The sequence below is a fragment of the Carcharodon carcharias genome, chromosome 2 (assembly GCF_017639515.1).
Source record: "Carcharodon carcharias isolate sCarCar2 chromosome 2, sCarCar2.pri, whole genome shotgun sequence".
Classification (NCBI taxonomy): Eukaryota; Metazoa; Chordata; class Chondrichthyes; order Lamniformes; family Lamnidae; genus Carcharodon; species Carcharodon carcharias.
The window spans coordinates 172,544,663-172,570,235 of NC_054468.1; the positions used below are offsets into that span (position 1 = coordinate 172,544,663).

General features: G+C 42.5%; 1 protein-coding gene across 7 annotated transcripts in view; it reads left to right on the top strand.

The window, feature by feature from the left end:
- The window catches only part of LOC121292611 (girdin-like), a 334,505-nt gene that overhangs the window by 206,793 nt on the left and 102,139 nt on the right, over positions 1-25,573 (top strand). For all 7 annotated transcript variants that reach the window (XM_041214804.1, XM_041214830.1, XM_041214822.1 and 4 more), the window contains exons 18-20: positions 7,991-8,167; positions 13,888-14,049; positions 21,358-21,635. In XM_041214804.1, the coding sequence (XP_041070738.1) occupies positions 7,991-8,167; positions 13,888-14,049; positions 21,358-21,635 (617 nt within the window). The remainder of the gene's footprint in view (positions 1-7,990; positions 8,168-13,887; positions 14,050-21,357; positions 21,636-25,573) is intronic.

Genomic DNA, 25,573 nt, shown 5'->3' on the forward strand with positions numbered 1-25,573 from the left:
GTGTAGGGAGTAACAAATTGGCATGGATAGAAGATTGGTTAGCTAACAGGAAGGAGAGAGTTGGCAATAATGAGTCGTCTTGTGATTGGCAGGATGTGACGAGTGGTGTGCCACAGGGACCAGTGCTGGGGCCTCAACCTTTTACAATTTATACAAGTGACTTGGATGAAGGGACCTGAGGAATGGTTGCTAAATTTGCTGACGACGGAGCTGGGTAGGAAAGTAAATTGCGAAGAGGACGTAAGGAGGATACGAAGTGACATAGATAGGTTAAGTGAGTGGGCAAAAATCTAGCAAATGGAGTATAATGTGGGCACATATGAAATTATGCATTTTAGCAGTAAGAATAAAAAGAAATGATCTAAATGGTGAGAGATTGCAGAGTTCTGAGATTCAGAGGGATCTGGGGTCCTAATGCTTTTCCTTTCTCATTCGTTCATGGGGTGTGGGTGTTTATTGCCCATCCTTGTCCTTGTTTAGAGGGCATTTGAGAGCTAACCACATTGCCGTAGGCCAACAGATAAGGAAGGCAGGTTTCCTTCCCTAAAGGACATCAGTGAACCTGATGGGTTTTTACGACAATCAGCAATGGTATCGTGGTCATCATCAGACGTTTTTAATTCCAGATTTTTAATGAACCTGCCGTGGTGGGATTTGAACCCATGCCCCCAGAACATTACCCTGGGTCTCTGGATTACCAGTTCAGTGACAACACCACTATGCCATCACCTCCCCTTGAATCACAAAAAGCTAGTATGCAGGTACAGCATGTAATTTGGAAAACTAACAATGTTATAATTTATTGTAAAGGAAATTGATTACAGAAGTAGGGATGTTATGCTTCAGTTATACAGGGCACTACGAAGACCATATCTGGAGTATTGTGTACAATACTGGTCTCCGTATTTAAAGAAAGATGTAAATGCATTAGAGGCAGTTCAGAGAAGGTTTACTAGACTAATACCAGGAATGGTTGGGTGGGGGTGGTTGTCTTGTGAGGAAAGGTTGGACAGGTTAGGCTCGTGTCCACTGGAGTTTACAAGAGTATGAGGCAACTTGATTGAAACCTTTAACATCCTGAGAGGCCTCAACAGGGTGGATGTAGAGAGGATGTTTCCTCTTGTGGGAGAATCTAGAACTAGGGATCACTGCTAAAAATAAGGGGTTGTTCATTTAAGACAGATGAGGGGAAATTTTTCTCTGAGGGTCGCGAGTCTTTGGAACTCAGTTCCTCAAAAGGAAGCAGAGTCTTCTAAGACAGGGATAGATAGATTCTTGATTAACAAGGAGGTGAAAGGTTGTTGGTAGGAATGTGAGGTTGAGGTTATAATCAGATCAGCCATGATCTTCTTGAACCTGCTGTGCCATTCAATGGGCTGAGTGGCCTACTCCTCCTAATTCATATGTTCGAATGATAAGTGTCGCCATATCAGCTTTGTATTGGACTTTGGACAAGAAAGAATCAGCAGCACAAATAACAAGGGCATACTGTGGAAGTAGCTGCTTATGACCGGCAGAGAAGGAAGCAACAGAGCGGTTGAGGTCACAGGAGGCACCATTCACCAAACAGGGTCTACAGCTAGAGCATTGCTTCCTAAGACTGAGATAGTCACGTCAAATGGTTTCAGACATCTGCAGCCTCCTGCAAGAGTAGCTACTGCCCGCTGGACCTGGTTGACCACACATTGCCATTGGCTGTGAAAGCCATTTCTCTACCCCACCCCGGCTACCTCCCCCAAATCACTTTCTTTACTTCTGGTTCCTTCAAGAGCATCAACTCAGACATAGCAATGCACATAAATGCAAAAGGTAATCAACAAATAGACAAGCTATCACAGCTAAGAGGCATGTAAAAGTTGCTTGCAATGCCAACTTGAGTGAATCTGCACTGAGATTCACTGATTCACTTCTCTGGCTGGTTTCCACGAGGTACATGGTGCCATCAACTATATGTACAGGGCGATCCAAGCATCCCTCTTAGATCTACAAGGTAAATTTATCAACCACTAGGGATCTAATCCCATCAGCGTTCAGCTGATGTGCAATTGCATGGAAAAGTTCATGCTGGTCTGTGTTCCCTGGGAGCTACCATGATGTTTTCATTCTGTGATAGTCCAACATCCTTGACGTGTTTGGACCTGAAACTAGCCTTGAGGGTTGCTGCTAAACAACAAAGGATATGCCATTCACACCTGGTCAATGATGCCTCTAACAAGCCCGACCAATGAACACCTGGAAGGCTACAAGTCATATGATAAGCAGATTTGTCATCAAGCAAGCCATTGGCCTATTCACACTGTGCTTCAGCTGTCTGGACAGTTCTGGCGGTGAATGAGAGCTGATCTCATTGAACCTTATAAAATTCTTAAGTGGCTTGACCAGGTGGATGCTGGGAGGATGCTTCCCCTAGAATGAGGCGTCACACTTTCAGAATAAGGGGTCGGCCATTTAGAGTTGATCAGGAGAAATTTCTTCACCCGTAGGCTTGTGAATCTTTGGAATTCTCTACCTCACATAACTTTTGATGCTGAGTCATTGAGTATATTCAAATTGATAGATTGTTAGATACTAAGGGAATCTCTACTCACCGACAAGGGTCTCGAGTATAATTGCAATGTGCCGCATTCTGCATGACATAGCGCAGCTGTGAGGATTAGTGGTGCAGAAAGAATAATCTGCTCAGCAATCCTCACCTGATGGGGATCCCAATGGAAAGGAAGAGGAAACTGCTACACCCAGCACCACACCAGTCAGTCACAGCCAAAATAACTTGAAGCTGCAGTTAGTCACTCACGCAGGACCAAAGTAACTAGCACTTGAATATCACTATCACTTATATAAGCAGTCCTATAACCAACCATCTACACATTGCTCAGTCACCAATTGATCTTAATCAATTCAAGGTTTTTGAATCAAAATCAAGGTTTTTTTTTTGCTTTCCCTAAAACAATGTGGTATCCTTATGGCTTTAGCAGAGGTAGTAGCAGGCTTAGCCTATTCCATGCTCTGACTTCTGAGGTGCTTGCAGCCAATGATTTCTAGACATTGGAAATGTGAGGACTCATCAAAGACTGCTCTACCTATGTTGGTGCAGACTGGGCGAGTGGGAGAGGAGTCAGCATGTCAGATACTGGTTGAGAGGTAGTCAATAGGTGCTGTGTGGAAATGATTAGAGGGGTGTTTGCGCTTTCATCTGCCCTATCACCACCACCCCTTGCCTGGGCCAGCAGCGCACAAGTCCTTGGTTACATTCACAATTTGTCAGATAGTGAAGCAGTCCATGTCCACATGCAGTAGGACCTGGGCAATGTTTGAGGCTTGTGCTCGGCATTTATGCCACTAAAGATGTGGACAACCGATGGATGCAGTACATTTGGTGAGGGTGACTATCAGGCAGATGCATTACAAATTTCACTGGCATGCCCTTGAGAATGTGTGCTGAGGATTGGGGGAGCTGACTGAGGTGGTATACATAAGGATTGGGGTTAGTGACAGTGGTGGATGAAGGTGAGAAAGTGCATTAAACTACATTGATGGGGTTCTGAAAGTGTGTCTGAGGAGTGAATAGAATGGAATACGATTGAGAAGACAAAGTGAAGTGGGGATGGGGGTCTGTGCACTACAGGATTTAGGTGAGTGTGTAACTTTCTCACTTTTCCTAACCTGGTTGGGTCATTGGATCCACACTCTCCTGCTACTCACCCCTTGGCTGTTACCAGCAACACCTTTGTCTTGATAGCAGGTGTTTTTTTCCACTGCTAAGGAAGAGCACCTTTTTCTTTGCGTTTATTGCAACCGACATTACATCCAGAACAGCTCAGCAAATCTGGGAACAGCATTTTCCTTTCCTGATTCTGTCTCGCAATTTCCGCGTAACACAATGTACAGAACTCTAAACCACTTCCACCGTATAGACCTTTAAATAGTCAAGGTAAAATCATGGGTCTCCATCACGCCACTTGTGCAGTGGTGAAGCGAAGTTAAAGTATAAAATGATAATGCATCTCTATTGAAATCTGATCAATCAATCCAATTTGTCCCTCCATCTTGTGTATTTGTCACCCTCACTTCTGTGTTTGCATTACTATTGAGGCCAATGACTAAGGTAGATGTTATTGTAATCATCTGGAATAAGCATTACTCTGAATGTTCTGCAGGGGCAGAGTAGCAGCACATTTACTAATATTGTCTTGTTGATCTCTTGGAATGTGAAGTTTCTGTATGCCTCTACCATTATTTTCCCTCCACTCACTCCATTCCAGTATGCATATGTTTCTTTTTAGAAAGAATTGAGAATGAAGCAGGCCATAGAGAGAAGGCACCAAATGAAATGGGCAAAGCAGCTTATAGAGCAGAATTTTACACTTTCCCGGAGGCAAGTTGGCAAATGGACAGGAGTGTAAAATTGGGCAGAATTCCATAGCTGCTGTTCCCAGACCCTACTGCCCCTCCCCCTGCCCCAGTGCAATTTTGCTTGTGGTGGGGGAGATGTCAGGTAGCCCACTGCGCTTTGGGCACTTAAGGGTGCCCTCACTAGGCCCCACCAGAAACACACCCCCCACTTTCTCATAAATATATAAAAGCAAAATACTGCGGATGCTGGAAATCTGGAACAAAAACAGAAAATGCTGGAAAAACTCAGCAGGTCTAGCAGCATCTGTGGAGAGAGAAAGGGAGTTAACGTTTTGAGTCTGTATGACCCTTCTTCAGAGCTGAAGAGAAGTGGAATGTGATGAAATTCAGACTGTTTAAGGGGGGTGGAGCAGGTGAAGCTGGATAGAAGGCTAATGATAGGTGGGGACAAAGGAGAGATTGACAAAGATGTCGTGAACTAAAGGACAAAGGGAGTGTTAATGGTAGTAGAAAGGGCTAAAATAGGTGCTGATAGTGGCAAAGGTAAGAAAGAAGAATGTGATAATACCAGAACAAGGGCCAGCACTCTGGGGGGAAAAAACATGAAGAAGTAACAGATGGCCCTTTTGGGGATGGTGGTGATGGGGGAAAAAAGGATAGAAAATGGGATAGAAGGGGGGATAAAGGGATAAAACCATGGATAAATGAATAAAAATAAATGGATAAAAAATAAAAATGAATGTAGAAAAAAGGGAATTAAAAAAGGGTTGAGAATGGAAGAGAGAATTCATGGTCTGAAGTTGTTGAACGCAGTGTTAAGTCCAGAAGGCTGTAAAGTGCTTAATTGGAAGCTGAGGTGCTGTTCCTCCAGTTTGCTTTGGGCTTCACTGGAACATTGCAGCAGGCTAAGGACAGACGTGGGCATGAGAGCAGGACGGTGTGTTGAAGTGGCAAACAACAGGAAGGTCTGGGTCATGCTTATGGACAGACTGGAGGTGTTCCGCAAAGCAGTCACCCATCTGCATTTGGCCTCCTCAATGTAGAGGAGACCACATTGGGAACAGTGAATGCAGTAGACCAAATTGAAGGAGGTGCAAGTGGAGCGCTGCTTCACCTGAAAGGAGTGTTTGGGACCTTGGATGGTGAGCAGGGAGGAGGTAAAGGGGCAGGTGTTGCACCTATTGCAATTGCATGGGAAGGTGCTGTGGAAAGGGGATGAGGGGGTGATGAAGGAGTGAACCAGGGTGTCCCGGATGGAATGGCCCCTACGGAATGCTAACAAGAGGGGTGAGGGGAAGATGTGTTTGGTGGTGGCATCATGCTGGAGTTGACAGAAATGATGGAGGATGACCCTTTGAATGCGGAGGCTGGTGGAGTGAAAAATGAGGACAAAGGGGACCCTATCATGGTTCTGGAAGGGAAGGTGTGAGGGCAGAGGCACAGGAGATAGGTCGGACACGGTTGAGGGCCCTGTCAACCACAGTTTGGGGGGGAACCTTGGTTAAGGAAGAAGAAAGACAAGTCAGAAGCACCTACTTTCCCATCTGGCTCCAGCGAAGATCCCTCTTGGGATGCAATCTCAACAGTGGCCACCATTCCTGGTGGTGCTGCTGGGACTAGACAGATGTCAGCCATTTTCTTGGTCAGCTGACCTCAAAGGCGGGACTTCCTCCCAAGATGGCAGTGGGAGAAAGAGGACCAAATATGGTTTTTCCAAATTTGCTGATGGCCAAAAACTAGGTGGGAATGTAAGTTATGAGGAGGATGCAAGGAGACTTCAAGGGGATTTGGATAGATTAAGTGATTGGGCAAGAACATGGCAGATGGATTATAATTTGAATTATAGTGAAGTTATCCACTTTAGTAGGAAAACGAGAAAGTCAGAGTATTTCTTAAACATTGTAAGGTTGGGAAGTGCTGATGTGTAAAGAGTCCAGGGTGTCCTAGTTCCTGAGTCACTAAAACCTAGCATACAAGTGCAGCAAGAAATTAGGAAGGCAAATGGTATATTGGCCTTCATTGTAGGGGGACTTGAGCGTGGGAGTAAAAGTGTCTTGCTGCATTTTTTATAGAGCCTTGGTGAGGCTGCACCTGAAGTATTATGTGCAGTTTTGGTCGCCTTATCTGAGGAAGGATATACTTACCATAGAGGAAGTGCAATGGAGGTTCACCAGACTAATCCCTGGGATTGCAGAATTATCCTATGGGGAGAGATTGAGGAAACTGGGCCTGTATTCTCGAGAGTTTCAAAGAATGAGAGGTGATCTTATTGAATGGCCTATGCTTCTATGTTCTGAAGTCCCGTCCTGAGCTAATTAACGCCCTCCAAGCTTTCGATGGCTGTGGGCAACCCTGTCGGAGCAGGGGAAGGCCTTCCACGGACTACTTCTGTGTCATAAATGACTCTAACTTTTTCGTGGTGTGGGTGGATGTGGGTGCTGGAACCCCAGCGAATCTTTCCCATTGAGCCGCCCAGTAAAGAAGGATTTTCAGAGTTCCATGTGCCCTGAATAACCTCAACGCAGTGTTGAAGACCATAATTTGATAATCTTCCTCCTCATTTGTTTAACTTCCAAACTCCAGAATATACTCAAGTACTACAAAAACTGATGATGGAACTCCAAGATTTCAAGTTTGGAGCACAATGATGTAAAGCACTTGACCTAACACGGTATGAAGAGAATTCGGCAGTGTTTGATCAAGGCATGCTGGTTGCTCCAAGTTAGAAATAGTTTTAAAACCTTTTCTCAATTTTGGCACAATAAGAGACTCCTACACAAGTGAAATGTTCTACTTTATTGAAAGGCCCTACTCCAGTACAGAATAAAGAAAAAACATACTGCTACCCAATTTACAAACTTCTCTTTACCAAAGTTGTGGTCAACTGTCTGTATTGACATTAAGTATTTTTATACAAAAAGGGAAAACTCTGTTCATTATAAAAGCAAATAATTTGTTTTTGTCTATTTATTATCAAGAAGATGGGCAAAACTAGTTAGTCCTGCAATTTTTGGCAGGCAAAATTGCAGTGATGCATCACCATCAGAACACCTAGGACTTTTTCTTAAAAGTCAAATTGAACACCAGTGTTCATTGTTGTGGTTACTTTCCTGGCATCATGATGGCTGAATATTATTGCAATGGGGCATATTAGCAGCTTTGCTGTAGTAATGAATGCCTTGGTGTGTACCTGAGCCAGCCTTTGATGACTTTGTAAGTTTTCAGGGTTCTCTGAGTGAAAGACTGACATTTGCTCGTATGAAGAATACGGTCCCTCACAAAGCAGTACTTAAAGAAGATCTGTTTCTATCCTGGCTAAAATCAGATCCAGTGATGTGCATTCATTGCACACACGACATCAGCATGGCATGGACTGCACACACTGCGTGTGTTTTTGACATGGATATGATACACATGCTTTTCTAAACTCAATCTGTTCTAAGAAATTAACAGGAAAATTCAGAGTTTTAGCCCCAAATTTTCAGAGCAAAGCCCACAAACCAAAGAAGAAACAGGAATTAATGATAAATGTTGATTTTTTTAAAGACTATTTTAATGTTCCTAGCCAACTATATAAAATATTACTTTATTACTTTGAAAATCTGTACAATGTATTTGTTAACCTCCATGGTTATAGGTGAAGAAAAACTATGAAGCTCTCAAACAGAGACAAGAAGAAGAAAAAAATGTGCAGAACTCACAAGGTAGGCCTGGTGAAGAAATCCAGACTACAAGTAAATGGGAGCGAGAGAACCAAGAAGTAACTCGTGAACTATTAAAAGTTAAAGACAGACTTATCGAGGTTGAAAGGAATGTGAGTTCTGTTTAATCTCTTCTATCTAAAACCATTTTTCAAGCAGCTGAGATCTGTGTTGCTTTGAAAGTTGCTTAAAACTAATTGAGTTATATATCAAACAGTGATTAATTCTTTCTGATGTAAATATGTTTTCTTTCAACTGAAGTCGCACTTTTTATCACCTCTAATTTTCTCCCAATCTCAGCAAAGCATATAGTTCCCTGGTCAATGAAAATTCAACTATCTCCTCAGCCAAAGGTCCATTCAATCTTTATCAGCAGAAGTGCTACTTAGCTTCAGGGAAAAAAAAATTGGGTGATTTTTCAAGTCTCCCAAGTGTAGTGGGCCTGATGTCATTTGTAGCATCCAACCTAATTCAACATAGTATATGGACTAAAAAAATTAGATATGGCCCATTTGTGGGAGCGGGGATTGCGATGGGCAGTTACACAATGCCCATTTGAGGTCATGTTCTCAGCACACGAACTTGGTGCTGTCTGCTCAGCCACATCATTGCAGCATGCAGACCAGCCCTAAATGCACTGCTTCCTGGCTGCATGCACGGAAGAGGACCCAGGTTCATGAGGCCAGCATGAATTAAGAGCCTAAATAAAAACAAAAATAAAAACAAAAAAACTGCGGATGCTGGAAATCCAAAACAAAAACAGAATTACCTGGAAAAACTCAGCAGGTCTGGCAGCATCGGCGGAGAAGAAAAGAGTTGACGTTTCGAGTCCGCATGACCCTTCGACAGATCTTGAGTTCGAGTCCAAGAAAAGTTGAAATATAAGCTGATATTTCAACTCTTTCTTGGACTCGAACTCAAGTTCTGTCACAGGGTCATGAGGACTCGAAACGTCAACTCTTTTCTTCTCCGCCGATGCTGCCAGATCTGCTGAGTTTTTCCAGGTAATTCTGTTTTTGTTTTTGTTTTGAATTAAGAGCCTGCTCATAAAAGCAGCCTGCACCTCTTAAAGAAGCAGTGCATTCTGGCTACAGAAAAATTTGGAACTATTTGTAAAAGTGTTTCTCACAAGGAAGAAAGAGGAACGATGCAGCAGGTCAGAGAGAGGTTCTCTCAGGGGCTCTGATGAAGTGCTGGAGGCTTTAGTCCAGGAGGTGAAAAGGTGGACAGATATCATGTTTCCTTAAGTGGCTGTCCAGACATAGACTTCAAAGGGAATAGGAACAGAAAGCCACTGCTGAGTTCAGTACACGGTGTTTGGATCCAAGGACCTGGCTGCAGTGCTGCAAAAAGTTCAGTGACCTCATATGAAAGGAGACCAGAGCAGCTGGTGGAATTTAAAGTCAATTAAGCTAAATCTGTAATATAATGTTAGTCTAAGTAATGGTGATAACAAATCTAGCATTGACGTACATGTAACTCCAGATCCACAGCAAAATGGTTGACTCTTAACTGCCCTCTGAAATGGCCTAGCAGGCCACTCAGTTCAAGGGTATTGAGGGATGAGCAAAAATGCTGGCCTTGTCAGCAACACCCACATCCCATGAAAGAAAAAAAGTTTTAAAAAGCATGGTCAAGGTCAGTGAATGCCAACTTCTACTCACCCCACCACCGACCTCATGTATTGCTCAAGCACCACTTCCCCGCCTGCCCACCTCCCCCATCACTCATCCATCAGCAATCTGTGGCAATTAAGATTCATGCCTAATATTCATTTGCTCTATCTTACCTTGATGCATTCACTATTACAGCAAGCCTCACACCACGTTTTGAACCTCCACATGCCTTCAGTTATGACAGGCACATCACTCACATTACCACAAACACTTCCCTCTTCTTTGCAGGACAAGGTGCATAACAGGAAGAAGCAGTCAGAAACAGACGGAGTCAGGCAAGGTTGCATTACCTGAGCTCTTTGGAGGAAACGGTGCTCCAAATTATTAGCGTGGCAGTCTGTTGAGCCTATTGTACCCAGTGTAACTGAAACCATCAGACGATATGTTTATGCCTTGAGCACCTCATATCAAATTTCACCCTCCTCCCACAATCTGAAATGAAGGGTAAGCTGCAGATGGTGTGGCCATGCACTACTTACTTTCCACTTACCACCCTCTTCCTTCACCCCACTGTTGCCTGACAATGAAGGAAGAGAAGAGGATCAGATGTTTGATGAGAAAGGACTGTCACTTAATCTGACACTTGCAGCTCCTAGTTCAGGTATTGTGAAGCAGGGCTCCAACTCAGTATTAATATACTGACTGATGTCACAGTCTCCCCCTCTGCATGCTTCTGGCGCATACCTTATAATTGAGATAATCAGCAAGAGCCATGTTGAAGTCAGCTGGAAGTAAACTTTAATGAACAGCTCCAAAAAGAGAGTAGGTAGTAACTTGTTGATGGGACCTTGCTGTGTGTAAATTGGCTGCCTCATAGACTAATAAAACCAAAATGGCTGTATATCGTCAATGGAAAGCTACCACCCAATCTGCGGCCACACTGAAGTAGTTTCACTCCCAAAGTATTCAATGTTTTATTTAAAATAGATTTTTGTAGCATGAAATTTTAGTATAAATAAACAATTAACATTAACACCAGCTTGCATTTATATAGCACCTTTAATGGGGTAAAACATCCCAAGGTGCTTTACAGGAGTGTAATTAGCTAAAAGAAAATTGAAACTGTGCCAAAGAAAAAAAATTTTTAAGACAGATGACCAGAAGCTTTGTCAAAGAGAGAGATTTTAAGGAGTTTCTTACAGGAGGCCAAAGAGGCAAGGAGGATTAGGGTGGGAATGCCAGTTGTTGGAACTTAGACAGGTAAAGCCAGGCACTAGAAGTGAGGCGAAGGAAGTCAGGGTGCACAGCACACCAGAATTGGAGGAAAATGGTGTTCTCTGAGGATTGTAAGGCCAGAGGAGTTTGCAGAGATGGAAAGGTGTGAGATAGACTCAAGCAGAGCGTTGACAGCTGGCCTCACAGAAATGTAAGTAGTTCTTAATAATCAGAGGATATGGAGTCAGAAGGCAAGTTGAGGATCAAATAAGGCACAGGTTGCAAACAGACACCGGTTATGAGCAGTCCAGGTCAGTTCACGACAGTTTCCAGGGTGGGAGTTTGAATCAGTGGCTAAGGAACAGGGTTTTAAACAGGGCTGAAGGCAATGCCTTCTCAACATTAAATTAGAAAACATTTCTACTCATCCAGAGCTAGATGTTGAACAAGAAGCCTGATATCAGAGGTCAAGAGAGATGGTACTGAGATCATGTACATGCAGAGCCCAACATCATTTTTTGGATAATGCCATTGAGGGCAGCATGTAGATGACCAGCAGGAGAGGGTCAACGATAGATCCCTGGAGACTTGGGAGGTAACAATGCAGGAGTGAGAAGGAGAGCCATTGCAGGAAATTCTTTGGCTATGACTAGATAATAGGAATGGGACCAGGCAAGGACAGTCCCAATAAGCTGGACAATGGAGGGAGAAGCATTTGAGGAGGTTGGTGTGGTCAACCATGTTGAAGACTGCAGACAGTTTGTTAAAAATGAAAAGGGATAGTGCAGCTTGATCACAGTCACATTGGATGTAATCTGTGACTTTGACAAGGGCCTTTTAAGAGGTGTGGCAGGAGTGGAAATCTGATTAGAGAGGCTAAGCTTAATAATTATCAGAATAGTATTAGTGGTTAACTTCCCTGCTAAAGTCGTATGAGATTAAAACTTTAAAAAAAACCTCTCTAGACCTGTCAATGTTCCAAGCTTTAACCAAAAGAATAATGGCACAAATTTCAAAAAGTAAAGATTTTATTATGCAAAAATAAAAATGGCATTGAGTAAAAATGGGAATTTGAATTGAGTACAATGTTGAAATCTAAAAACATGATACCATGGAGTGGTATGATAAACGTTTAATACACAGCTCAGCTGAAGTTCTGATCTTGTTTACATTGTGCGAGGAAAGTGATAATTGAGAGCCAGTTATTTTGCTAGTGGGTAAGCTAAATAGATTTGGCATGTCTTTTAACAGCTGGCCAAGAAGTGCATTGATAATAGATTACTTGGATTCATGGAAGGGAATAGTGCAGGAAATGAATAAATCTGGGAAAGCAGCCTGTGAGGGAGCATACTCTTAACTATATGAGAGAATGTAACCTTGCCAGTCGGCAAAAACAACTTTGTCCTGTAATATTTTGGAATAGCTGCAGCAGAATTATACATAATTCACAACATAGCCACGATTCATTTCTTACTTGTGTTGTCACATGAACAGCGACAACAATTTGGTTGGTATAACACCTTTAATATCAATTTTATTTATTCTTCCATGGGGTGTGGGCTCCGCTGGCAAGGCCAACATTTGCCCATCTCTAATTGCCCTTGAGAAAATGGTGGTGCGCTACCTTCTTGAACTGCTGCAGTCCAAGCGATGTAGGTACACCCACAGTTCTGTTAGGCAGGGAATTACAGGATTTTGATCCAACAACACTGAAGGTATGGCGCAATACATCTAAGTCAGGATGGAGGGGAACTTGCAGGTGGTGGTGTTCCCATGAGTCTGCTGCCTTTGTTCTTCCAGGTGGTAGAGGTTGCAGGTCTAGAAGGAGTATTGGTGATTTGCTGCAGTGCATCTTGTATATAGTACACACTGCTGCCACTGTGCTTTGATGGTGGAGGGAGTGAATGTTGGTTGAGAAAGTGCTAATGAAGCAGACTTCCTTCTTTTGGATGATGTCGAGTTCAGGAGTGTTTTTGGAGCCGCAATCATCCAGACAAGTGGAGAATATTCCATCACACTCTTGGCTTGCATCTTGTAGATGATGGACAGTTTTTAGGCATGGGGGGTGGTCAGGAGTTGAATTACTCATCTCAGAATTCCCAGTCTCTGACCTGATCTTTTAGTCACAGTATTTATATGGCTAGATCAGTTCAGTTTCTGGTCAATGGTAACCCACAGGATTGTTGATATTGGGGGGGGTTCAGCGATTGTAATGCCATTGATTGTGATGCAGAGGTGGTTAGATTCTCTCTTGTTGGAGCTGGTCATTCCCTGGCGTGAATGTTACTTGCCACTTATAAGGCCAAGCCTGAATACTGTTCAGCTCTTTTTGCGTATGGACACAGACTGCTTCAGTATCCCAGGAGTTGCGAACGGTGCTAACGAAACAGCCTCTGTCTGTCTATAGCAAGACTTGTACAACTCTCAAGACCATTCAGGCAGCAATATATGGATGACTGGAAAATGTGTGAATTCTTACTTAAGTATATTAAAGGGTATCTATTTATGAAATGATGCATTAGCATTAATGCATTTAGTGCTCTGCTAGTCCTAATATTGAATACAAGATCTGACACAAGGAATCATTTGCTCAGTACACAACAGAAATGCTAAATGTTTTCTCGATAGTGTTAAATTGTACAATATTTTTTGAAAGCATAAAGAATAACTAAAGTTCTTTAAAATTATTTCCTTAAATTATGCTAATTACAAAATCCTGTAATTCCCTGCCTAACAGAACTGTGGGTGTACCTACATCACTTGGATTGCAGCAGTTCAAGAAGGCAGCGCACCACCACTTTATCAAGGGCAATTAGGGATGGGCAAATGTTGGCCTTGCCACACCCCATGGAAGAATAAGTAAAATTGATATTAATTGATATTATGGTGTTTGATATGCAGAATGCTGGAAGCTGAATTCTGTTTCTTTACTGTTTTGCTTACTGTTAACTATAGGATCAGTTTGGACATTTACTAATTTTCTTCCTCTTTCCATCGTAAAGAATGCAACTCTTCAGGCTGAGAAACAAGCCTTGAAAACCCAGCTGAAACAGCTAGAAACCCAAAATAACAATTTGCAAGCCCAAATTCTTGCACTTCAGAGACAAACAGCATCCCTACAGGAGCACAATACCACCTTACAGACGCAGAATGCCAAGCTGCAGGTGAGATTCTGTGTTTGTGTTTTTTTAAATTTCACAATTGGTGCAATGCTTAGTAAAATAGAATACATTCTTATTCAAAAACAAGAATTGCTTTTTAATTATGTTGTAGTATGCAATACCGTCTACTGATTTTTTGTCACAGTAGAATTCTGAAGGATTTGGTAAAAACTGTGATCCGTATGCTAACAATATTTTTGAATTAATGCTTTCCTTCATGAAAACTGGGCTTACTCCAAGACACTTTCCTTAAGTAAGAACACAAGCCTGTAGTCAAAGCATTCAATCAGCACATTGCTATAATGCACTGGGACATGTTTTCAGAAGAAAAGTATTTACAAATCTGAAAATATTTTGTAAAATCAGTTTCCCAACGTAGTTCGACTCCATTCATTAAAATAAATAGGATCATGCATATTTTTCTGTTTTGTATAAACAACCATTACAACAACAAGATAACAGGCTTAGAAACAAAATAAGCAACTTGTTTTCTAAAAAGGATTTTTTATTACCATAAAACCAACTTTTGAAGACCGTTTTCAAGACAATTAAAAACACAAATTCTGAAGAATGATGTGTTCACACTGACAAAAAATATAATGGCCCCTAACTTCCGCACTCCCCAGCGTCAAATTTGGGTATTGGGGAATCCCTCTGGGAAGCTCCCAGGTAAGAGTTTGCACAGCAATTGCCTAGAAGTGCACACTTCCTCTGGACAATTGCGCTGCGCTGGGAACCATCCAAAAATGCGGTTTAAATTGCAAACTTCGGATGGTTCCGCCAGGGATATACCAGTAGTTACTCAGAAAGCATTAGAAAAATGAAAACCTCTTCTAACCTCTGAGTAACTATTGTAAAGGCCCAGACTGACCCCACGGGACTCTCCACACCCTGACCCCCACTCCCCCAACAAGACTCCACACCCCCCCCCCCACCCACCCCACCCCACCCCACCTCGGAACCCCCAACCACCTCACCTCTGAGCTCAGACCCCCCCCCCCCCCCCCCCCCCCCCCCCCCCCCCACCAAGACTTCCGACCCCACCCCTCGACCTCCGACCAACTCAGCCCCCCACCCCCAAATCAACCCCAGACCACCAACCCCAAAATTCTACCCACTTACCTTCCCCGGCCTGTCAATTTCCCTGACCCATTAAACTTACCTGTTTTATGGCGGCAAGTGCTGTAAAAAAGGGGCGCAGCCTCCATGAATACACTGGATCTAGACTTTGCTGGGGCCTGCGACAAGTCTTTCGATGCAGGCCCCAAGCAGCTCCATCAAACGGAAGTGTCAACGTTATTTTCAAGATCAGGTAAGTAGATATTTATTTCTTCTAATTTCTGCAGGCCAGCACTTTCCGACGCTAGTCGAAGGTTACCTTTGATAATTTTGATTCACTTGTCAACACTGCTTTTAATTCCAGTCACAAAACCATCTCGAATAAATTTTTAAAAAAATGTTTCTTCAGAACATGCTATTTGATTTCATGTGGCAATATTCAATTCAAGCAAGGTCAAAGGCTGGGGGAGTAAGTGAACCAAGGCAGGGAGAAGAGAGATGGGGAGGGGGAGAGGAGGATGGAAAGAGTGAAGAAGAAAGGAGGGAGTGAATGCAAGGGAAGGAGAGAGGGTTTTGAGGGAGAGTAGGAAAAGGGATGGGGAATGAGGAGGCTAGAAACAGAAATAGAAAAGCTCTGTAGTGGAAAGTAGAGTGGTTTTTAAACCAATCACATAGTATAGTATTTATCGGGATTCCCTGATGGCAAGCATGGGGAAAGTGAAATGTTGATCGAGATAAAACAACCTGTTGAAGCTAAAATGAGGTAGGAGATGACAAGAGCCAAGGCTGATGGTCAATCGGGCAAAAGGCGCGTGAACTAGGAAAGTAAAATGTAGGTAGGAGAGTTTGGGGGTGAAGGCTGCAATGGTGCTTAACCTTTTTAAGGAGGCAGCTTCTACTTGACTTACAAGCTCCTGGAGGTGAGAAGCTGATAGCAGAGTCATCACATGGCTATGTTGCAGAACTGCAGGAGGATTCACCAACATTCCCAATTTCAAATTCATGTTCTAAGTAATCTCACATAAAAGATTTAAGATAGAAATTCCCTATCATGCATCTCCTAGAAGTGTAATAGGTATGGAAGGTAAATGTCGATACTCTTATGCTCTGCCTCAGGCAAAATTGATTATAACATAGGATTTTCAATGAATTTTGGAACAGAATGTGTTAGCCCACTCATTGCAAGATTGGTTCACATTGGTTGCCAAACTGGAGGATGATAGGAGGAGCCAGGCTGCTTTCAAACACCTCAGTGGGATTTTATCAGTGCAAAGCATAATGGGCAATTACTTTTTTGAATTTGAGTGTCAGCTATGAAAATCCAGATAAGTCATGGCAGCTGGTGAAACAATATTTAACTGATTGGATCTGTTCATTGAGTTTATGCAATGTAGTTGAACTGATTTGAAATTTTCACAGAAAAAGATCTGATAGACAACTTACTGTCCTAGTCACAAGAGGTTACTAGAAAGGAAGGTCAACATGAAAATTATCTTTTAAGAAATAACTTGGCATACATTTGTGACTCTTCGCTTGCTTCCACTCAAGTTAATACTAGATCTTCTACTGTAAATATATTGTAATGTGACATTCAAGCACACTAACTGCAAGAAGATTATAAAACAGGGATTCTTTATTCCACCGGCATCAGATCTTTTTAAACATTAGTGGAAGAGCTTAGCTCAGAGAAACAAACTATTTACAATGGACATTCACAGCCAATGCTCCAGATCCACCAGGACACTGTCAAGAGCTTAACTAGTGATCTCTAACCAGCTGGGTAGCAGAGTTCAGTTGTTGAAGCTCCTGTTTCTAATTTCCTGTAACCGCATGACCTGGATTGCTATGTCCCCCAGAAATGAAGGAGATCTTCCTCTTGTGTCCCTTCTAACTAGGGGTGCTGTCCAAGCGGTACTCATAACATAAGAAATATCAAGCCTGCTCCACCATTCAATACGATCATGACTGATCTTGGGCTTCAATGCCATTTTCCCGTCTGCTTCCCATATCCCTTCTTTGAGACACCAAAAATCTGTCTATCCCAGCCTTAAATGTATTCAGTGATGGAGCACCTGCAACCCACTGGGGTTGACAATTCCAAAGTTTCGAAACCCTTTGAGAGAAGAAGTTTCTCCTCATCTCAGTCCTAACTAATTGGCCCCTTACCCTGAGACTGTAGCCCCCATGTTTTAGATTCCCCAACTAATGGATACAATCTCTGTGTTCACCCTTCAGAATTTTGTAGGTTTCAATGAGATCACCTCTCATTCTTTTAAACTCCAGAGAATATAAGCCCAGTTGACACAGCGCCTCATTATAGGACAACCCCCTCATCCCAGGGTCCGATTTAATGAACCTTCGCTGTACGCTCTCAATGCATGTATATCCTTTCTTAAATGTGAAGACCAAAACTTCACACATGACTCCAGATGCGGAGCAAAATCCTGCACAGCTGTGGCTAGACTTCTTTATTCTTGTATTCTAAACCCCTTGCAAAAAAAAGCCAACATGTCATTTGCCTTCCTAATTGCTTGCTGCATCTGCATGCTAACTTTCTGCATTACTTGTATCAGCACACCCAAGTCTCTTTGAACATTAACACTTAACAAGTTTCACTACGACCAAAGTGAATAACTTTAAATTTCTCTATATTATACTCCATCTGCCATCTTGTTGCCCACCCATCTAACCTGTCTATATCTCTCTTCTGCCTCTGTCCTTCCCACATCTTAACTTCCCACCTAGTTTGGTATCATCAACAAACTTAGACACATTACTCTCTGTCTCAGCCCCAGCACTGATCCTTGTGGCAGTCCACTATTTACTGCCTGCCAACTTGAAAAAGCCCTGTTTTTGCCCACTTTCTGTTTTCTATCCATTAACCAATCCTGTATTCATGCTGATATATTACCCCCAATTCCCTGAGCCCTTATTTTGCCTATTAACCTTTTGTGCAGCACTTTATTGAATTCCTTTTGGAAGTCCAAGTATACATCTACTGCTTCCCCTTTAATCTACCCTACTAGTTACATCCTCAAAACACTCTAATAAATTTGTCAAACAAGATTTCCATTAGAGCAAGTCAACATGGTTTTACTAATCATACCATATTTTTCTAAGCGCATTATTAAGATTTCCTTAATAATAGATCCCAGCTTTTCCCAACAACTGATGTTAAGCTAACTGGCTTGTAGTTCACTGCTTTTCCTCTCCCTCCTTTCTTGAAAAGTGGTGTAACATTTACCAACTTGCAATCTAGTGGGACCATTCCTGAATCTAAGGAATTTTGGAAATCATAGCTAGTACATCCACTATTTCTGCAGCCATCTCTTTTGGAAGCCATCAGGTCTCAGGGATTTGCCAGATTTTAGTTCCTTATGTTTCTCCAATACTTTCTCTGTACTGATATTAACTTCCCTAATTTCCTCACTCTTTTTAGCCCCTAGGTTATTGCCTATTTCTCTGATGGAGCTTGTGTCTTCTATTGTGAAGACAGACACAAAATATTTTGTTCAATGCCTCTGCCACTTCTTAGTTCCCCATAATTTCTCCAGTCTCTGTTTCTAAGGAACCAATGTTTACTCTTAGGTCTCCAGCAGCTGTTGCCAGCTCCACTGTCACTTCCTGGTTCTCTGGCCACTGTCAGAAGCTTCAGCCTGTCCTACTGGTGGCCTTGGCTCCTGGACACTGTGAACCACAACACTTTCAGACTTGTACTCCTGCTCCTTGGCAGCTGCCCTGTTCTCTCCCTTGCTCTCAGGTTTCAGTCTCTGCCCCTCCTTCAGCTTCAGGCTCCATCCCCAGCCTGTCGAGGGCATTGCTTCTCATCCCAAAGGGGGCCAGCAGGGCTGTTCAAGTTTCCTGCTCGGCCTGAATCCAGGGCTGCACTGATGTCGGAATTTGGGTCACCAAGGTCCCAGTCATCTTCCTTGCTACACACTTCCCTCCTTGAGAGTTGTCATCCTGGCAACTACACATATCACACGATGACTGTTTATTAAGCAATCATGTGATTAGTAGGTTCAATTGAACTACAATGGCCAGCACATGCAATTGCTCATGCAAAGCATGGTTGAATTGTTTGCACTAACCATTACTCTCTGGATGATTGGTGTTAGTGCAGCTCTTGACAATGTCATACACCTTGCAGAACTCCTGTAGGATGTTACTGTCAAAATTGTGCCCTTTGCTGCTGTGGATCTAACATGGGACACTGAAACAGATTAACTAATTGTGCACTACACTCTGGCTATAATTGAGGATTTTTAGCCATGGGTGGGAATGGCCTGTGTGAGCTTGGTGAAGATATCAGGGTATGAGAATGTGCTCGGCCCTGTTGCTACTGGGTTCGAGGATCATGAAATCCATTGCAAGTGCGTCCAACCAGTGTCAACCAGAGATCCCATGCTGGGGTGAAGCCGCTTCTCTGCTTGGCGAAAGTACATCTCCCTCAGTTTCGACAGTAGTCGTCAATATCGACTATCTTCCTGGGCCAGTAATGCCACTCTCTGGTCGGCACAGTTATCTTTTCCGACACTTGGTACCCTGCCTGATCATGAACCGCTGTCAACGCTTGACAATTGAGACTGCCGGGAAGGATGAGTTGCTTCATCTCTCTCCCATTGTCATAAATCAGGCCGTAGAGAATGCTATCCTCCTCTCTGATCCTTTTCTAACACTTCAGCAGTTTACGTGTCCATTTGGATTCCTTCATCAGATGGTGTGAGGTTCATGGATGTTGGGTTTTCTACTAGTGGTGAAATCTATTGATGTCTTCATCAACCAGTTGAAGCTGCCTGCGATCCTCTTTTGAGATGGATGGCAAAGGTGAAACTGTATCTGGCTTTACGCCTCTGGATCTGGTTTGGATCTTACCGATAAGCACATCAGTGACGTTTTGGCAACTCCCTACCAGGATTCTGTGGGGAATTGGGGTGTGAATGCTGCCATTTGCTTGAGGTATGGGGTTGGCATCAGCTATAATGCTCCCCAAACTGGCAAAGGTGGATTCCCTTTCGTGGTCAATCTTCCAGCAGAGGGCCTCAGCGCTTCCAATACCTTTGCCGGGTGTGTATTTCCTCTGGTGAGGAAAGAGGAATGGAATTGCGCTGGATGGGGCTGCCGTACCTGAGGCCTTTGGGACCTGTGGTTGTTGAAGGCAGCCTTGTTTGAAGTGCCCAACCCCATTACAATTCCAGCACCTCTTTGGATTATCCCTCGGCTTGCTTTGGAGATGGGAAACAAGGATTGGATCTGCGCTCGCTGTGCAGCAATCTGTTCCACCTGCCTCCTCACTCTAAGAATTACATCCTCATCAGCGCCGATAGTCATCTCCCTGATGGTGGCCTCTTTCCTGGTCTTAGGAATCCAATTTTTCCCTGTGATCTGGACAATGTAATCATGTGCATCAAAGAAGGACAATTGGACTTTGCCTCTATTATTTCTCCTCAGCTCCATCTGGGTGTCATCATCCCTCACTTCTTCAGGTAGGTGATTTTTCAGTTACATGACCCTGGTTGGTTTGAAGGAGGGATCCAGGAGGATGATGCTGTCAAACAACTTCAACTACAAGGACATGGAGACCAGGTCCTCCCCTTCAGCTTGCTTGACTCATAAAAACATCTGCTGCAGCTATGACAGGCTACTGCTTTCCCAAAACACCCTTGTCAGGACCTCAAAGATCAGCTGCGAACTTCTTTGGATATTCATATCCCTCTCCAGTATGATAGAGGGCTGAAAGGAACGGGGTGGGATTTAAAGAAGTAGTGTTGCAAAAAAGATACCATTGCAGGAATGTTTTGCAGGTCTCTGCTAGTATTTAAATGTTTCTTATTTTTTCTTCCTAGCTTTTCCTGTATCACTCCATTTAGTCTTTCTTTCCCCCTGTATATTTATCTTTCTGTACCTGATTTGCACCCGCTCTAATTCACTTGCTCCTTTTCTTTCTCGATCCCTAAATCTCACTAGTTAAGATGATAAAAGTGTTGGTCCCATTGCTCACTAATGTGTTAGTTGCCCTGGCCATATCCCTATTGTTTTGCACTTCTAACAACTTGCACAACAAACATTTTTGAGCTGAAGCATGCAGGGAAAACCTAAGAGCATTTGCCCTACTCCAGCAAAATCTGGGCTATTATGTTAATTTCAGAAAAAAGTGGACATTTATGGAAATGGTTTACCCTGGACTTCTTTAAGCAGTCTAAGGTTTATTAGACTATTTAAAGTTATAAATAATTAACTTTTCTTTGATAGGTGGAACATTCTACACTTAGTTCCCAAAGTGCATCCTTGATGACTCAGAATTCTCAGCTTCAGAACCAGCAGTTGTCTTTGGAGAATGAGAATGAATCACTGATAAAAGAAAAAGAAGAATTGAAATTACTGTATGATTCACTTATCAAAGATCATGAAAAACTAGCGAAGTTGCATGAGCACCAGGCAACAGAATATGAGGCTCTCATCAACAAACATGGAAGTCTGAAATTTGCTCATAAAAATTTAGAAGTTGAACATAAAGATCTTGAGGACAGGTATGTAGTTCCTAATTTTTAAAAATGTTTTCAGCCATTCAAACTTCAGGCACATGTAAAAATAAGTCATCTTCTGAAGTACTCAAAGAAAATCGCTTAGCAATATTAACCTTTAAGAGATTTGCATTATTTTGCAGTCATTTTGGTCAATCATCCCCTATTTTGCTATATATATATATATATATATATATATATAATAAAACACTTGTTTTGAAAAGCAGCATTGGTTCTTTTTCTTCCATTGTCAGTGGCTACCTTCATTGTTGCCTTTACACGGCAGACTAGATTAACTTATTTTCTGTTTGCTAAATTTCATTTGAGTTGATAGTTGGAAACTGTTACAGTCAAAGTCCTGTGAAAATCTTTTAGAAAGTTTGTTACCTTTTTGAAAGCATTAGTAAGTTTTGATAAAGTTTCATCTTCACTTAATTACTAATACAATTTGCCTCAATTGGGTATTACTTTGTTCTCCCAATGTGAGTATATCTCAGTGACTTTGATTTCAACTGATCAGTTTTCCAGCTGCCTGCTTTAGAATTTGGATCAGTTGTGGGTTCTTGACAGTGGGGAATAGGTATGGTGCCTCTTAATACTATCTTCCAACATGGCCTGACTTTCAAAAGTGTGAACTCTGCAGCTGTCATGTTTGTTAGATGACTATCCTGATGACGAGTATAGTGTCCAGCTTAATTTCTCCATGCAAAAGCACACCTTCTATTCCAGTTCAGCTAAGAAACAGACCCCACCTTCATATAGAATCAAATTCAAGTTGTATTTATAGAAGCAATCAAAGAAAATTGTCATAGTCAAGCAACATTCACACTGAAACATGACTGACGTAAGATCTGTTACTGTAACACTTGTCATAAACTTGACCTCTGGATTATGTACCTGGTGCAATATAACTTTGTATGGTTCTGATCGTTTGGCTAGACCATCAAAGCCTATACTTACATTCAGGTAGTGCTACCGCAGAATAATTTTTTAAAAAAGGGACAAGTAAAAGCCATTCAGCTCACTCAAAGGCTATTTCCTTTTATACCCGATATATAATATGCCCTTTTATCAATTCTGTGCATTTTACTCCTGAGGGAGATAACCAATTGCAAGTAAACTTAAGAATATGAACATCATAAATAGGAACAGGAGTAGACCATTCGATCCCTTGAGCCTGCTCCACCATTCAATAAGATCATGACTGATCATCTTGTGTTTCGATTGCTACATTCCCATTTAACCCCAATAACCTTTGATTCCTGAAGTTTGAGGGGAATTGAGCTAAACTCCAGAACATAATCCATTCTTACAACTGTTTGGAATTCTTAGAGTCTTCTACAAGAAGTTCTACAATTGTTGGGCCGGGTCAGGCCTTGGGCGTGGGAATGAGAGTCGGGCCTGGCAGGGCTTGGAGAATGAGAGGTCGGTAGTCGGGTCTGGCAGGAGGTAGTGAGGTCGGAAGTCAGGCCTTGCTGTTTTGTTGGCAGGGGGAGGAGTGGGGCCTGGCAGAGGGGAGTCTCTTGGGGATGGGGGGGGGGGGAAATCCCATGGGTTGGGGAGTTCCATTGGGGTTGTAGTTCCTCAAGGGTTGAGGGGGGGGTAGTCCCATTGAGGTGATGGGCGGTTAGTCAGGGAATGGGTGGAGTCCCATTGTGGGGGGTGGGGGGAGTACCCTGGGGGTTCGGGGGTGTCCTGTGGGGAGTTGGTGTGGGACTGTACAACAGTTACCCAGAAGCGAGAATTGGTTTTAATTTTTCTAACGTTTTCTGGGTAACTACTGATGTATGACAATCAGAACCATGTGAAGTTTGCAATTTAAATTGCATTTTTAGATGATTCCCCAGTGCAGGGCAATTCCCCATGGGAAGTTTGCACTTCGCAGGCCATTGCCATGAAAACCTTGATTGGGAATTTAAGAGGGAGGGCGGGGGGGTTCCCCACTGCATTTTTGGGGTACCCCTCAAATATGATGCCCTGTAGTTCAGAAGCTACAGCCCAATATTTTTGACTAAGCTTCTGCATGGTAAGGATTAAACTGACCTTCAAAGTTTTTAAACTTTTAATTATTTAAGCCTTCAGTTCAGTATATAGTTGGTTACGTAGTCTTTATCATCTAATTCAATATTTCTTAAATTTAAAAAATCAGCAGATTTCAATGGTCTTCAAAGATGTAGTGTTCCCCATCCAATCATCTCTATTTTTGGGTGATGCGGGCACTTGAGTTGTTAATCTTAAATGTGTATTTTTTAAATTAAATTTAGCAATACAGTAAAACATACCCCTCATGGAAATCTTTAATCTTAGCTCCCGGTGCATATTGGACTCTGGTGCCCCTCCCAAACAGTTAGGAAAGAATAAGAACAGTGGGAGTTGACATGAAATAAGGGTCGGAAGGGAAGGGATGATGACGGAAAAGGAGAAGAAAAGCAGAGAACAAGTAGAACAGATAAGCAGCATAGGAGTAATAGAGGAGTGGAAGGGAATGAGCAGGCATTGGGAGGATCAATAGAGGAGAGGAGTTAGGACGAAAGGGGGAGGAGATGAATACAGGAATTAGGTCCAAGAGAAGGTGACAAATAGAGAGGAGGAGAGTGGTTAAGCATGGAAAGGCAAGAGGAATAGTTTTGGCGAGTGGAGGTGGGTAGAGCCAAGGAAAAGAGGAAAGAAAGGAGTGAATAAAGGAGAGTTGAGAAAGGAGAGGAGTATTGGGAGAAAGGGAATATTAAAATGACTCCATTCCCTTCTTCCATTTTTGATCTATGGATTCAATCCTTTATCTTTCCTGCTCCCACCCATTCCTCGTCCCGCCCCCTCAACCTTTGCATCTTCCTATCCTCCTTTCCTGCCTCCTCATCCTTGCTCCCTTTTGTTCTTTCCTCCCACTTCTCCCATAACCCCCTCTTTCTCCATTCAATCCCCCCTCTCTCATCCTCCCTTTCTTACCTTCCTCTCTCCCTCTCCCTGATCCCCTCCTGCTCTCTGTCCACTTTAATATTTCCATTCTCCTCCTCTTCCTACCCCTGTATCCTCCTTCACTCCTCTTATTCCTCTTACTGCTCCCACCCCTTTCTTCATATTTGGATAATGAGGCAGTAATAGCTCAATCCAGGACTCTTCTAAACAAACAATCGGTCAGATCATGAACCCTCTAATAAAGACCTAATTTTATCTAAACCATAGAGATGGCTTAGCTACAGTTGGTTGAGGACTTATACTTTTGGCAACCATTTTTTCACACTGTATAGAACATAACATTACTGATGTCTGACCAGGCAGTATAACATGAGTTAGGTATCTGACAAATCTCCAGTTTCCTGCAATCTCTACCATAATTAAATTGCCTGTTTATAAAAATGCTCGTTGTTGAAGGATTGTATTTAACATTTTTAATGAACTTAAGATTTCAAAATTTGAAAAATAAATTTTTTAAAAGTTTATTTTCTTGTATTTGTCACATAGCTGCTTCCACAGAAGTATTAGAGACTTTAAACGGTAACAGGAGCTGTAATTGGCATTCAACAAGCTCTTTGTTGTATGGAATTTATCTTAAAGGTTATGAGGCATTTCTCAGTTTCCCTGTTTGTTTTCATGACTAGAGCACTCTTATTACATTGATGGCGGAGTTCTGCAATAATTTCTAAAGCTAGTCGGAGGATTCAACTTTGAAGTCACTCATAATTCCATCTTTTACAGCTGATCTTTGTTATGAAATAATCGTCTTGCAACAAGTTTGAAAAGCCACCATTAACTAAGAGCTGTTTGGTGCTTAAGGGATGTTTGGTGCTTATGCTGTTGATCTTAAGAAAAATGTTTTCTGTGGATTGTAGCTGCAATCTCTATTCCCATCTATTTCCCCTTTGAACAGAGATTTTGATGTGGAGGGAACTGGAAAGGAGCTTGAGGCCAAGAGTGTGTTTGCTACTATACAACTGTGTACAAAG